General features: G+C 45.5%; 1 protein-coding gene across 2 annotated transcripts in view; it reads right to left on the bottom strand.

Moving 5' to 3' along the window:
* The window catches only part of HEPACAM2 (HEPACAM family member 2), a 173,362-nt gene that overhangs the window by 63,359 nt on the left and 94,619 nt on the right, over positions 1-15,384 (bottom strand). For both annotated transcript variants that reach the window (XM_073629605.1, XM_073629606.1), the window contains exon 3: positions 5,253-5,537. In XM_073629605.1, coding sequence (XP_073485706.1) covers positions 5,253-5,537 — 285 coding nt within the window. The remainder of the gene's footprint in view (positions 1-5,252; positions 5,538-15,384) is intronic.

The following is a 15,384-nucleotide window of genomic DNA, read 5'->3' on the forward strand; positions in this document are numbered from 1 at the left end:
GCTGCAAGAGGAAGTTACTAGGTGAAATCCGGCTACTTGCACTACTTGTGTTTTAGAATAAAATACCAATAATGAATTTAATGAGTTAATTACTAATTAATAAAACAAACCATGTAATAATGATTACAGAGCTACATTAATTTGCGCCTTTTCTATCTGCCTGGAGTTCAGCTTTAATGGCGTACGAGCGTCGCCTTACCCAGAAGCTGGCGAATGGCCATCAACTCCCAGAGGGGTAATTACTGCAAAGTTGGGACAGGACCCAGAGAAGAACATATGGCCCAGCAAGGCGATCTCCGCTGTGCATGCCTCCCCAGGCACAGGTGGATGGTGGTGAGTCCTTTCATACAGGTTCTCCTTTCCCGCTAAGCCCGTTATGTGTTTATAATTAGTAAAATGGAAAAGCAGAATGTGCTAATTAGAAGAGGATATGCGGAGCTCATACACACTGCCAGGCTACCAGGGAAGAGTTGGCTGTAGGTTATTAGGATTTTATATTTCTTCTGATATTTTAGGGAACATCTGGAGAACTTGGGGAAACTTTATACCGTTTTGAAAAAATGCATTGAAATCAATAGGAGAAGCAAAGTTTAACCCAAGAAGAGAAATGTAACTTCTAATCCTCTATCATTTATGCAATGGAGACATGTAGTAAACACCATCATAGAAAACTGACTTATCAATAGCGAAAAAATGTTTTTAAAAATATGGCCCCCCACGCTTATCCTCACCCATCCTAGGCCCACTATATTGTCTAGTTTGCCCCATTATTTAAGGCTTAAGCCCTATACACTTTATTAGATTTTCTGCAGATTTTTGTCTTCAGATTCACCAAAACCATATAGTGCATACAAATTGAACCTCTTAAGCCTCCTACACACGGTCAGATTATTGGACGAATTTTCGTCACTTTTTTGTTGGATGCTAGTCTCAAATCGAAAGTGAAGAGGGTACTCACCATCAGAAAATTTTCTGACGACAGAATTTAACGTCAGCAGTGACGTCATGTGTTGAATTGTTTTGTATGTGTCCTTTCATTTCTGAGCATGCCTAGTCTTGCTCTTTAGATTTTTTTTTTTTGTCAGAAAACCGTACTAATGAAAAGAAAATCGGACGTTGTGGTCACATCAGACAAAAATTTTCAAGCCTGCACATCCAGTTTTTGTCTGCCTAAAATTCGTAATAAGCTGTCAAAAGCAGCACACTAACGATCAGAGAATCGGCAGATCGTTCATCGGACGAAGTTTATCTTCAGATTTTCTGACCGTGTGTATGGGCCTTTAAGGTTTGACATCATATTATATGGTTTTGGTTAATCTGAAGACAAAAATCTGCAGAAAATCTAAAAGTGTGTATGGGGCTTTACATTGACCAACATGTTGACCTAATGTACACTCACTGGCCACTTTATTAGATACGCCTGTTCAATTTCTTGGTACCACAAACTGCTAATCAATCAATCAATCAATCAATCACAGAAGACTTGCTGATGTTCAAACCGAGCATAACGAAGGGTTCACACTGGTACATGGTGCATGACGTGTGAAAAGCAATGTTTCCCTATGAGAGACGTCTTAACTGGTCCGACTTTGAAAATGCTCCCTGCACTACTTTGGTCCGACTTTGATCCTACTTCAGCCCATTGAATATCACTGAAGTCGAGTCAAAGTTAGATTGTGGTCTTAACTGATCCGACTTTGGCATGTGACGTGTGCTCTGATGATCTTGAAGGGGAACTCCACGCCAAATAAAAAAAAAAAAACGGCAGGGGTTTCTCTCCAAGAACATACCAGGCCCTTTGGTCTGGTATGGATTTTAAGGTGAACCCCCATACCAGACCCTTATCCAAGCACGCAGCCCGGCAGGTCAAGAAAAAGGGTGGGGATGTCCCCATGTTGATGAGGGCCTCCTCCCAACAACCCTAGCCGTTGGTTGTCGGGGTCTGCGGGCGGGGAGCTTATCGGAATCTGGACGCCCCCTTTAACAAGGGGGGCCCCAGATCCCAGCCCCCCCCCCATGTGAATGAGTATCAGGTATATTGTACCCCTACCCATTCACCTAAAAAAAAAAAAAAGTGTCAAAAATAAAACAAACACAGCACGCAGGTTTTTAAAGTAATTTATTAAGGCAGCTCCGGCGTCTCTTCCAATTTCTTCTACCCTCTCCGGCTCTTCTGCGTCCTCCGCTGACGTCTTTTGCCTCTGCCGGTTCTTCTCCCCTCTCCGGGTCTTCCCTGCTCTCTGCTGATGTCTTCTAGCCCTCTCCGGTTCTTCTCCCTCTGTCTGCTGTCTTCTGCCTCTGCCACGTCTTCTCGCACTTTTGCTGGGTCTTCTCCGCTGTTTTCTCCCTCTGTTCTTCCGATGTTGACTCGACGCTCTCTCCCGCTCTAATGCTGTGTGTGCATTGTGCCACTACTTATATTGGCATTGGGCGGGGTCACCGGGTGATGTCATCCGGAGGCCCCGCCCCTTATAACATCACCACCCGGGGCATGATGGGGGGGACCCTGCCCCAAGGCACCCATCCCCCCATGTTGAGGGCATGCGGCCTGGTACGGTTCAGCAGGGGGGGGCGCTTGCTCGTCCCCACCTCTTTTTCGGACTTGCTGGGCTGTGTGCTCGGATAAGGGTCTGGTATGGATTTTGGGGGGACCCCAATTCCGTCTTTTCAGCATGGGGGTTCCCCCGAAAATCCATACCAGACCGAAGGGCCTGGTATGCTCCCCGTGGGGGGACCTATGCCATTTTTTTTTTTACATTGTGCGTGGCGTTCCCCCTAAAGATTCATACCAGACACAGTGCCTGGTATTGTCGGGGATCCAAGTCGGATCCCTGTTCATTTAAGTCGGACGCATGTCGGACTTCAAGTCACAGGGCAAAGTCAAATCCAAAGTGTTATGACTGTTGTGTCCTACCAGTGTGAACCCGGCCTTACACACGTCATGTGACATGACCTTCCATAGTCGGAGCGTATGTCATACCAGTGTGAACCCAGCCTGAGTGACTTTGAGCGTGGCATAGTTGTTGGTGCCAGATAGGCTGGTCTGAGTATTTCAAAAATTGCTGATCTACTGGGATTTTCACACACAACCATCTCTCGGGTTTACAGAGAATGGTCAGAAAAAGAGAAAATATCCAGTGAGTGGTAGTTGTGTGGAGGAAAATGCCTTGTTGATGTCAGAGGTCAGAGGAGAATGGGAAGACTGGTTTGAGATGATAGAAAGGCAACAGTAACTCAAATAACCACTCGTTACAACCAAGGTTCGCAGAATACCATCTCTGAACGCACAACAAATCGGACCTTGAAGCAGATGGGCTACAGCAGCAGAAGACCACACCGGGGGGGCCACACCAGATGGACAATAGAAGATTGGAAAAATGTTGCCCGGTCTGAGGAGTCTCAATTTTAGCTGTGACATTTAGATAGTAGGGTCAGAATTTGGCGTAAACAACATGAAAGCATGGATCCATCCTGCCTTGTATCAATGGTATGTATGTAATGGTGTGGGGGATATTTTCTTGGCGCACTTTGGGCACCTTAGTACCAAATTGGTATAAATAGATACCAAACATATCACGCTTTATAATTGCATGCACTCGTGGAATGGCGACAAACTACGGTACCTAAGAATTTCCATAGGCGACGCTTTAAATTTTTTTTACAGTTACCAGGTTAGAGTTACAGAGGAGGTCTAGTGCTAGAATTATTGCTCTCGCTCTGACGATTGCGGCGATACCTCACATGTGTGGTTTGAACTCAAACCACTCTTAGGGCCAATTCACACTATATGTGGTGACAGACGTTTTACCGTATGGTAAAATGACTGTCACTGCAGGGACGCACAGGTAACAATTGTGCCCCATTCACACTGCATTGCAGTCTAGCGCTGTGCTGCAATAAAGGACAAGGGGGTCCTCTTTACGTCTAGAGGAAAAGAGATTTAATCTCCAAATACGAAAAGGTTTCTTCACATTAAGAGCTGTGAAAATGTGGAATAGACTCCCTCCAGAGGTGGTTCTGGCCAGCTCAGTAGATTGCTTTAAAAAAGCCTGGATTCTTTCCTAAGGGTCCTTTCACACTGGGGCGGGGGCGTTGTCTGCGGTAAAGCGCCGCTATTGTAAGCGGCGCTTTACCGTCGGTATTCGGCCGCTAGCGGGGCGGTTTTTCCCCCCGCTAGCGGCCAAGAAAGGGTTAAAACCACCGCAAAGCGCCTCTGCAGAGGCGCTTTGCCGGCGGTATAGCCGCGCCGTCCCATTGATTTCAATGGGCAGGAGCGGTGAAGGAGCGGTATACACTCCGCTCCTTCACCGCTCTGAAGATGCTGCTGGCAGGACTTTTTTTACCGTCCTGCTAGCGCATCGCTCCAGTGTGAAAGCCCTCGGGGCTTTCACACTGGAATTAAAGCAGCGGCTGTTTTGGGTCGGTTTACAGGCGCTATTATTAGCGCAATAGCGCCTGCAAACCGCCCCAGTGTGAAAGGGCCCTAAATGTACACAATATAACTGGATACTAACATTTCTAGGTAAAGTTGATCCAGGGAATATCTGATTGTCTCTTGGGGATCAGGAACTATTTTTTCCCCTGCTGTAGCAAATTGGATCATACTTTGCTGGGGGTTTTTTGCCCTCCTCTGGATCAACTGTGGGTATAGGATTGTGTATATGGGATTGTATGATTTTTTTTTTTTTTCTTATTATTGGTTGCACTAGATGGACTTGTGTCTTTTTTTTCAATCTGAATAACTATGTAACTATGCAATAAAATGCAGGCATACTGACTATACACAGACCATTGAAGGTCAGTGAACAGACCTGAACCTAGTAGCTCTGCCCCATTCTGTATCTGTTTGCCCTATGTTGGCCTGGTGTCTATTGTAGCATTTGAACTGGCAGAGCTGAGTAGGACTGGCCAAATGAGGGATTACTTTGACGCAGTTGGTCAGCTTAAACATGTATTGCAATATATGTGAACTAAAAATCCCTGTCTTTCTTTGCAAAGTTTGCTAGAAAGGGTATATAGCAGTGTGCAGAAGGTTATCCGGAATTTGTTTGCCTTTAAAAATGGCACCATGATGCAGCAACAAGTAACGTGCATTGCTGTACATTGCAGTAACTCATTTGTGTAAATGGGCCCTAATAGGTTTTAACACCAGGAACATTTGGGGATTGGTAGAGAGCAGTTATTCTAATCACCTTCCTGAAAACCTCCATTCTCTCCTCGATAAAAATGATGATCTTTCCACTGATACTCACAATAGATGGTCGGAGTGATCACGTCACTCTCCACTTCACTGACAAAATTCCTGGCCAAGCAGCTGTAGTTGCCGATATCACCTTTTGTGACGGAAACAATGGTGAACGTGGCGTTATTTGGTGAGAAGATGTACCCGGATCTGTCCTGGAGGGGGCTGCCGTTTTTAAGCCACTCATACATCACTCGCGTCCCTTTCATGACGAAACATTTGAAGGTGACGTTTCCAACATGTTCCACAGCTCCATACGATGGCTCCGTCTGCACGAAGGGCTTCGACACGGGAACTAAAACAAAAAAGAAAGTTAGAAACCATCTTACTTTGTCAGGTGGAAAGAGTTCAAATTACTCATCTGGACTGAGGACTGAAGACTGAAAAGACTGCCCTGATAGGAAGGAAGAGCTTCTTCAATGAAATGATAGACCTGCTCTGAACAAATGTGGATTGGCAGATTAAAAAGATGGCAGGGCAACTGATGTCACAATTTTTTTGCTTCATGACAAATATGGCCAAATTTTGTCACATTTTTCTTCAATGAACAATCCTAAAAAATCTAGCCTCTAAGTACATATAAAATCGTATGTAACATATGTATCATGTATTATATGTATCATATATCATATATACGTATTATATGATACATGTGTTTTAGAAATGGATGCATTTCTAAATGCACAGAATATGACAGGATATCAACACTTATAAAAGTAATAACATCAGAAATAGTTAAACCAGGGAATTATTTTAGGGTGGAGGACCCCAAACTACGGTCTGTGGTCCACATGCTACAAGATTTTATCTGGCTCCCAGCTGAGGTCAGTGGTGTATTCTCAATGTGCACTGATTAAGGATTAGGATCAGCAGAGGCTGCCTATGTTCTCCTCTTCTGAAGTAAGTGGACACTCTGATTGGGATCGTGATGTAAGGAGGACTTTGATGGGGACCCTCATGTAAGGGGGGACTCTGAAGGGTAACCTGATGTAATGGGGGGTGCTTTGATGGGGGACCTAATGTAAGGAGGGACTCTGAATTTGGAATTTTCTGCAAGATGGAGCTTTGATGGGAGCCTGATGAAGGGGGGACTCTGATGGGGAACCTGTCGTAATCGTGTGTGCCCTGATGGGGAACCTGTTGTAAACAGTATCTCTGATGGGAAACCTGTTGTAAGCAGGTATTCTTATAAGGAAACCTCATGTACAGGGGCCCTCTGATGGGGTACCTGATGGTACCTGATTTGGACCCTGTTGTAAGGAGCGATTCTGATGAGGAACATAATGGAAGGGGGGACTCTGATGGGGCATCTGTTGTGAGTACAGGGATTCTGATAAGGGAGCCTTATGTAAAGATAGACTCTGATAAGGGAACCTGATGTAAAGGGAACTCTGATGGTGACCCTGATGTAAAGTGGGACTCTTATAGGGAACCTGTTGTAAGAAGGGACTCTGATGGGGAACCTGTTGTAAGCATGGATTCTGATAAGGGCACCTAATGAAAGGGTAGACTCTGATTGGGAATCTGATGTAAGAGAAGACTCTGATAAGGGAACCTGATGTAAGAGTAAACTCTGATGGTGACACTAATGTAATTTGGGACTCTGATGGGGAACATGTAAAGGGGCCCTCTGATGGGGCACCTGATGTAAGGGGGGACTCTGATGAGGACCTTGATGTAAGGGTAGACTTTGATTGGGACCCTGATATAAGGGGAAACTCTGATGGGGACCCAGATCTAAGATGGGACTCTGATAAAAGAGCCGCAGTTTGGAGGAAGCAATATGGAGGCAGGACCATCACTCTTCAGGGCTTAAATGTATAAGTTGTAATTAAATCTGTCCAATTCACTTAACAAATCTATAAATAAGCTGCAAAAAGCTGAGGTATCAGCGTATACTTGTGGGTATCAAAATAGCTAGGGGAGGCTAAAATCCTTGAAACGCGTTGGTTGTATTTTCTTCAATAAACATTTCCTAATAATGTCAAGCTATCTGAACTGCCTAACTTTGATACCAGGTGCTCCTAACCTTACACCTAAGAACACATTGGGGTTGATATGCTAAAACTGGAGAGTGTAAAATTTACTGGAGTTGTGCATAGTAGCCAATCAGCTTCTAACTTCAGCTTGTTCAGTTAAGCTGTCAAAAAAAAAAAAAAAATTGAAGCTGATTCATTGTTCCTAGGCAGAGCTGCACCAGATCTTGCACACCCCAGGTTTAGTAAATCAGTCCCAGGGCCCATCCTGGGCGGGTGCTTAGGGTGCAACGCGCCCAGGTGCAGCGAGCTAAGGCAGAGGGGGGGGGGTCGCCAAAGCCCAGGTGCCGCGGATCCCCCTCCCCCTTGCTCTCCCCACCAGCAAATGATAGGAGTGGGTCCGAGGAAGAGAAACTGTGCTCCCCCCCCTCAAGGTGCCGCTGTCAGAAGAGGACTGTTTAATTTCCTGCCCATTCCCCCTTCTATCAGTGGACAGCAGAATAGGAGATCAGAGAGGCTGTGTCTGTGTGTGGAGAGAGAGCAGCGGGCTCTTCTTTCCCCCATCCCTCTCCTCCTCATGCCGCTGTTCTTGGTGGTGGCGCTTGCCAGGACAGCCAGCTCTATGTTTCCTCCCCCTTTTCCTCCCATTGGCCAGGGGGAAAAAAAACAATCAAAAAGGATAAAATAGGATCATGGTACATGTAGTCTTGAGGACTGGCTGGCCCATTGCAATCCTAGGGGGGAAACTGCAGCCCTCAACATGCCCAGCTGAAGGGGAGGGAGAAAGAGAAAGGCTATGAGTAATACACTGCATCTGGGGACAGGCAATGGTGGCAAGTTACATGCTCCATCTTGTGGCAGGCAATGGGGGCAAGTGACAGGCAATGGTGGCAAGCAACATGCTGCATCTGGTGACAGGCAATAGTGGCAAGTGAGAGGCTGCATCTGGTGACAGGCAATGGTGACAAGTAACATGCTGCATCTTGTGGCAGGCAATGGTGGCAATTGACAAGCAATGGTGGCAAGTGTCACGCTGCATCTGGTGACAGGCAATGGTGGCAAGAGGCAGGAAATGGTGGAAAGTGACAAGCAATGGTGGCAAGTGTCACACTGCATCTGGTGACAGGCAATGGTGGCAAGTAATATGCTGCGTCTGGTGACAGGCAATGGGGGCAAGTGTCACACTGCATCTTGTGGCAGACAATGGTGAGAGGCTGCATCTGGTGACAGGCAATGGTGGCAAGTGTCACGCTGCATCTTTTGGCAGGTGATGGTGGCAAATAACATGCTGCATCTTGTGGCAGGCAATGGTGGCAAGTGACAGGCTGCATCTGGTGGCAGGCAATGGTGGCAAGTGTCAAGCAATGGTGGAAAGTGGCAGGCAATGGTGGCAAGTAACATGCTGCATCTTGTGGCAGGTAATGGTGGCCAGTGGCAGGCAATGGTGACAAGTGTCACACTGCATCTGATGACAGGCAATGGTGGCAAGTAGCAGGCAATGGTGGCAAGTGGCAGGCAATGGTGGCAAGTAACATGCTGCATCTTGTGGCAGGTAATGGTGGCCAGTGACAGGCTGCATCCTGTGACACACAATGGTGGCAAGTGGCAGGCAATTATGGCAAGTGTCATGCTGCATCTGGTGACAGGTAATGGTGGCAAGTGGCAGGCAACGGTGGCAAGTGTCATGCTACATCTGATGACAGGCAATGGTGGCAAGTGGCAAGCAATAGTGGCAAGTAGCAAGCTGCATCTTGTAGCAGGCAATGGTGGCAAGTAACATGCTGCATCTTGTGGCAGGCAATGGTGGCAAATGACAGGCTGCATCTGGTGATAGGCAATGGTGGCAAATGGCAGACAATGGTGGCATGTGTCACACTGCATCTGATGACAAGCAATGGTGGCAAGTGGCAGGCAATGGTGGCAAGTAACATGCTGCATCTTGTGGCAGGCAATGGTGGCAAGTGACAGGCAGCATCTTGTGGCAGGCAATGGTGGTAAGTGACAGGCAGCATCTTGTGGCAGGTGACGGTGGCATGCTGCATTTGGTGGCAAGTGACAAGTTCAGGGTTCCCACCGATTCAGTATTATGGTGAGTTAAACTATTTCATTATATCGTACAATTTATATATTACAATGTAGTATTAGAAATAATGTGATTCAATCATTCTGACCCCATATCAAGCATAGTATCGGGATGATTTAAGTGCTAACACGTCCTTTGGAAGGATTGTTTCATTTTCCTTGATCAGTGTTAGAAATATTGAAGGAGCCAATGGGAGCTGCAGACTTTTACTGCATTCAAGTTCTATATTTCTTGTTTCCAAATCCCTAAATTGTTAAGTAGTAGAGCCGTGATTAGGTAATGCTGGTAAAATTCAGGATGTGGTTGGCATGCTTGCAGTTTAGACTTACTGACACAACTGTAAACTCAAAAGTTTACTATTACCGGTGATAGGCTGTTGTGCATTATCCTCAGGTGAGTTAGCAAGATGACCACGCCCATGCGGGGGGCACCAGAAATATTTTTGCACCCAGGTATCTCTGACCCTAGGATCGACCCTGATCAATCGGCCACGATCCGAGAGGTAGCAGCCAAAGACCACGACGTGGTCACTTTTCACCATGCCTTGACTGTACATCAACCTCCTCAACAGAGAAGTAACCTTTTTGGATCTACATAGATTAAACTGTAATTTGCATCAAATCAACACTACTACACAACAGCCTGAGAGGTGTAACAGACACAGCAACGTAACACTGAATTCATTAAAATAGTGCTGAGCCCTCAGGGTTTTTTTTTTTTAGCTTAAAGTATGACTAAAGGAAAACTTTTTTCTTTTTTAGTTTTGGATGAAGTGGAGAGGGATTAGAACACTTGTCAGGTTTTTATTTCTGTCTGTGTCCCCATTAGGCAGATTCACCCTCTCTATTTGTCCTTTATCATCAAAAGTAAAAGAGAATCCCAAATTTTCAGTTGTCACCAGAACAGGACTAGAGGGAAATTCTTCCAATGGGGACATTAGCTCTGGTGACAACCAGGGATTCCTTCATTTTGCACGATTTTTTCTCACTTCCTGTTTGGTTATGGGACAGAAAGTGAAGGGAAATCTCCGCAATGGGATAAAGATGGCAAAAAAAATGAAAAGAAAGTTTTGCCATTAGTTACACTTTAACATAAAGTATAAAGTAAATATTCGCCACTAAACTACTTGTTAAATTTGCAGTTTATCATTTTCAATGCTTCTGTCTCCTGCTCTTTCAGTGTTGCTTCCCTCAAATTCCGTTCTTCACAGGAAAGAGTTAACAGAGGACAGTGCAGTGTGGAGAGGTGGTCACCAACCTTTCAGACATCACAGACAACTAAACTCGCAATTTTGAATCCCGCAGGGGGGTTGCCACCTCATCCCTTTAAAACTGAACACATATTAGAGTGATTTTAAAGTTTCGTGTTTTTTTTTTTCTGTTAAATTAAAATGTGATACTTACCTGCTCTGTGTAATGGTTTTGCACAGAGCAGCCCGAATTCTCCTCTTCTCGGGTCCCTGGCTGGAGCTCCTGGTCCCTCCCTCCTGTTGAGTGCCCCCACAGAAAGCAGCTCGCTATGGGGGCACCCGAGCTGCTTGTTTTTTACTGATTATTAATCATTTGCATTCTACAAAAATCCCCAGATACCAATTTCTCCATTAAGAACCCCGATGAAGGAAATGTTCTCTCCAAAACGCGTCTGGTTCAAGGAGATATGCTCATTTGTCATTGACCGGTTTTTATTCTGCATCCACTTTTAGATGCATTTATGTATTCTTTATATATTTATTTTTCTATTTTTGATATTGTTGTTTGTACAATAACATTTTTTATACTCATTTTCTTTTGTTTTGTGGTAGTGCCTCCAAAGTCCGAAATCCAGGGGTATTTCTCTTTTTTCTTTTTCATTATTTAAGGAATGCGGCACACCCCTGTCTAGCTTTCTCTGTCAGATCCTTTCATCAAGCTGCAGCTCCGGGTGTCCATTCAGACACAGAGCTGTGGTTTGGCCCCACCCCCTCTCACTCCTGATTGGCTAACTGAGTTTGATTGACAGCAGCGGGAGCCAATGGCGCCACTGCTGTGTCTCATCAAATCAGAAGGGAGTGTCCCAGAATGGCCGAAGCACACGTGGACATCGCTGGATAGAGATGGGGCTCAGGTAAGTATTAGGGGGGCTAAGGGCGGCTGCAGCACACACAAGGCTTTTTATCTTAATGCATAGAATGCATTAAAACAGACAACCTTCTGCCTTTACAACCCCTTTATTTACAAAGACTCTGTGGCTGATTAAGGTGGTAATTAAAATCACTTAGTGCCTTATAAACATTAAAGGGGTTGTAAACCCTCGTGTTTTTTCACCTTAATGCATCCTATGCATCAAAGTGAAAAAACACCTGCCAGTCACCGCCCCCCAGCCCCCTCCCCCCGTTTTACTTACCTAAGCCCTGCAATTTCACCTGGCGGAGACGCGCTCTTCCTTTGGCCGGGGTTCTCGGCTCTTGATTGGATAGATTGATAGCAGCTCAGCCATCGGCTCCCGCTGTTGTCAATCAAATCCAATGATGCGAGCGCCGGGGGGCAGGGCCGAGTCTGGCATTCGTGTCTATGGACGTAAATGCTGGACTCGGGAGCGCGCCCGCAAGGTAAGCCCCCAGGAGAGCACTTCTCCTAGGGGGTTATCTGATAAGAGGAGGAGCCGCAAGAGCCGCCGGGGGACCCCAGAAGAGGATAATCGGGGCCACACTGTGCAACACAAACTGCATAGTGGAGGTAAGTATGACATGTTTGTTAAAAAAAGAAAAAAAAAACGCGAACCTTTACAATGACTTAAAATTAGCCTCAGAACCTGTGTAATTTATATGTGTTCGGTTTTAAAGGGATGAGGTGATAACCCTACATGGATCACTAATATGAATATTACAAGCCTTATTCACACAATGCTCTGGCTCTCCGACCCCCACCCCTCACTCTGCATTACACTGCTGCCTTACACAGACAGACTCATCATCTCACCTCTGTATCCAGCCATTTTCTCGAGCTCTGTGCTCCCTCCCACAGTCTGATCAGCACTTGCATTGCAAGTCCCCTCCTTCTTCACCTCCTGCTCTCTGCACTACTCCCAGTGCCTCCCTCTGAGTTCAAAGGAACCAGAACTACAGAGGAGGCATCAGGTATCAATGCACGCTGACAGTACTGACTGTCAGCGCACATTGAAGCAACACTGGAAACAACATTAGGTGCTATATATCCGCCACAATGTTTATTTGCGACGGAACCCCTGGGGACCACCAACATAATCTCGTGGGCCATTAGTGGTACAGGAACCACTGGTTAGCGACTGCTGATCTAGAGTCAGTCTGTTAGCTTGGAAAAGATAGGCAGAGGGTGAGGAAGGAGCAGCCTTGCCATCCTATACTATGGTGCTGGGTATTTATAATATATTATATGTGTATTGATCAGGGGCAGCCCGTCCATTAAGGGCGCACAGGCGCAACCCCCCTATCAATGTGTCTGGCCCCTCGCAGGAGGCCGGATGCATGAATTCCAATGGGAGGGGGTTTGAAGCACCTGATTAGAGCCAGAGGCTCCAATAGGCTTCAAAATAGGGTGGGCTTGGGCCGCAGAGAATGGAAACTGAGCCCACCCAGGTGTGTTACAATACCGAATGAATATTCGCTATTGAAACACTGATCCTCCTCCTGGCCAATCAGGAAGTGGGTTGAATGGTGGAAGCGGAGAGGAGGAGAGGGCACAGGAGCCGATGCCCGATGCCTGCCACCTGCCACCTAGATAGGGTAAGTGCCGGACTGACCGGCAGACAGCGAGTGGGGGGGTTGAGGTGCCGCCGGGGGGGGGGGGGGGGTTTGGTTGTTTGTCGCCTCCCCAAAAGGAAAACTACCAGCCACCACACACCACTGGTATTGATTGATATGTGTATTGATGTACACAGCGTAAGAAGACAACACTAGGTGCGGCAGTGGTGTCAGACTCCACCTCATCCAATCAGAAAATGCTTCCTTTTCATTGAGAAAATCCAAAACATTCTCTGATTGGTACCCATGCTGATCAAGCAACCTTCTGAGTTCACAATGCAGCAGGGCAGCCGCTTGGCATGGGACCCAGAAGCAAATGAAGATTACTGAATTAGCCGTGTCTTCTACATTTAATTTTCAGCTTCTACAGAGATCCACAGGTATGGCACATACATACTTACACTGGCTCAAGCTGGACTAATGTAACTAAGCAAAAAAAAAGCCATACCTGGAATTCAGCTTTAAGCTGGGCTTTTTGAGAAAGGTCAGGGACCTAGCTATCCTAACAATGCTATTGGGATCACAAGACTGGCTGAACAGAATTCCAGTTCACATATGTCTATTTTAAGTGTATATTTATTTGATGTCCTACTTGCAAATATCAAATATGTAAATTATCTTTTTTATTGTCGTATATCACACTGAATATTTTTAGATCACGTATCTCCTTATGCATTGTGAAACTCTGATCTGTCGTTTTCCCTATTTTTATAATTATAATATATTATATTATTTAATATTATACTATTTTTATAGGAATCATTTTTTTCTTTTTTTTGTGCATGGTTTCTCTTGTTAGATAATCAAATATGGGAGATGCTTGTCACATTGCATTGTAACAAACAATCTGAGCAAGTCACCTATTGTCACATATATAATTAAACATGCTTGTTAAGTCATATTGCACGGCTAATTATCCCCGTTTTGTCTCGGTGCCTCCTAATGAACAGTTCTGAGCGTTCCAATGCGCCACGTAGCATGAATCATATTCATTTCCAGGTTAATAGGTCAGCCAATGTTTTGTAGATACAAAGGCCTAAAAACTTTCTACGCTCCTCTTTATGTGTTCCGTAAATAATAACAGGCGCAAACTGTCCTCAGATCCGGCGCGGCTGGGAAGGCCCCCAGGGTTACAAGTCATCTTATAATTATTATTATAAAGTTCTAATGAGCTTGTTATTTAGGAACCTTGTGAAGTTCATTATCTTCTTCATTAATTATTTTAAGGCTTTGTTATTGGAATTAGTTTGTTTTTTCCCTTATTATTTTACATAGTGTTATGAAGTGGGTTTAGAGACTATGTTACTCAAAAACAAATGAAAGCCCAACTCCCCTCCCCATCCACACCCCCCTCCATTGTGTATATCTTGCGGTTTTTGCCTTTATATTTATATTTTTGTGTCTTCAGGCTGGTTACAGGATGTGCAGGGTCTTCTTTCTTTTTGGAATTTCTCCAGTCACTGGACGTTCCTCAGTATTGCATAGAGTGGCCATGACATGATGATGTTTGCGCCACTCTGTGCACCATGGTAGTAATAGGTTACCAGCATACCTCCATTTTCTGCAACTTTAACCTTTTATGATGTTCACTCAGCATGTCATAAAAAATGGCATTGGGGGGGCGAGACGTATTGGGCATGTGTTAAGGATGTCTAGGCAGGTGCAGGTTTTCCTCCATCCAGCAGGTGGTGTTGTGGGAAGATTGTCCCCTCATGGACCCCACTTGTGTCTCGGAAGGACCATCTGTTTGATTGGACGCTGCAACATATGGTGACCTTTGACATCCATCTTGGTGTGTTTCCTTATTAATTAGGGTACTTGCATCATTCAGATGTGAGCAAGTATGAGGACAAGGACAGAGGCTTGGTAGGGAGAGTGTCTAGCATGGGAAAATGTTCCTCTGCCAGTAGGGTCAAAACATGGACAACACCTTCCTTGAGGAAACATTCCAGTATCTGATTTAGGACCGTGGGGCTCTTCCCAGCAGTGTTTCAGTATCATCCCGGTGCACTGCCAGCTGCCACCCTCCAGTGGAAGCCATCCTCCAGTAATACAGGCCCAAGCCTGGTAACATTGTGTAAACTTCAACCACTCTCTTGCTGTATATCAGTGCCTACAAATACTGTTGCTATTCATTACTGCTATCCTATATACAATATACAAGACATCTATAACACCAGGAGCTCTGTGTGTGGTGTCTTCCTGATTGGGTACCCTGGGTCTGGGTCCTGCCTGCAGATGGCAAGAAATGGGTTACTAGCACACCAAAGAACTCAATAAAAGGATCCAATGCTTTAGTGAATGATTACATCACAGCAGAAGATAG

This window comes from Aquarana catesbeiana, linkage group LG05 (genome assembly GCF_042186555.1).
Source record: "Aquarana catesbeiana isolate 2022-GZ linkage group LG05, ASM4218655v1, whole genome shotgun sequence".
NCBI classification, from domain to species: domain Eukaryota; kingdom Metazoa; phylum Chordata; class Amphibia; order Anura; family Ranidae; genus Aquarana; species Aquarana catesbeiana.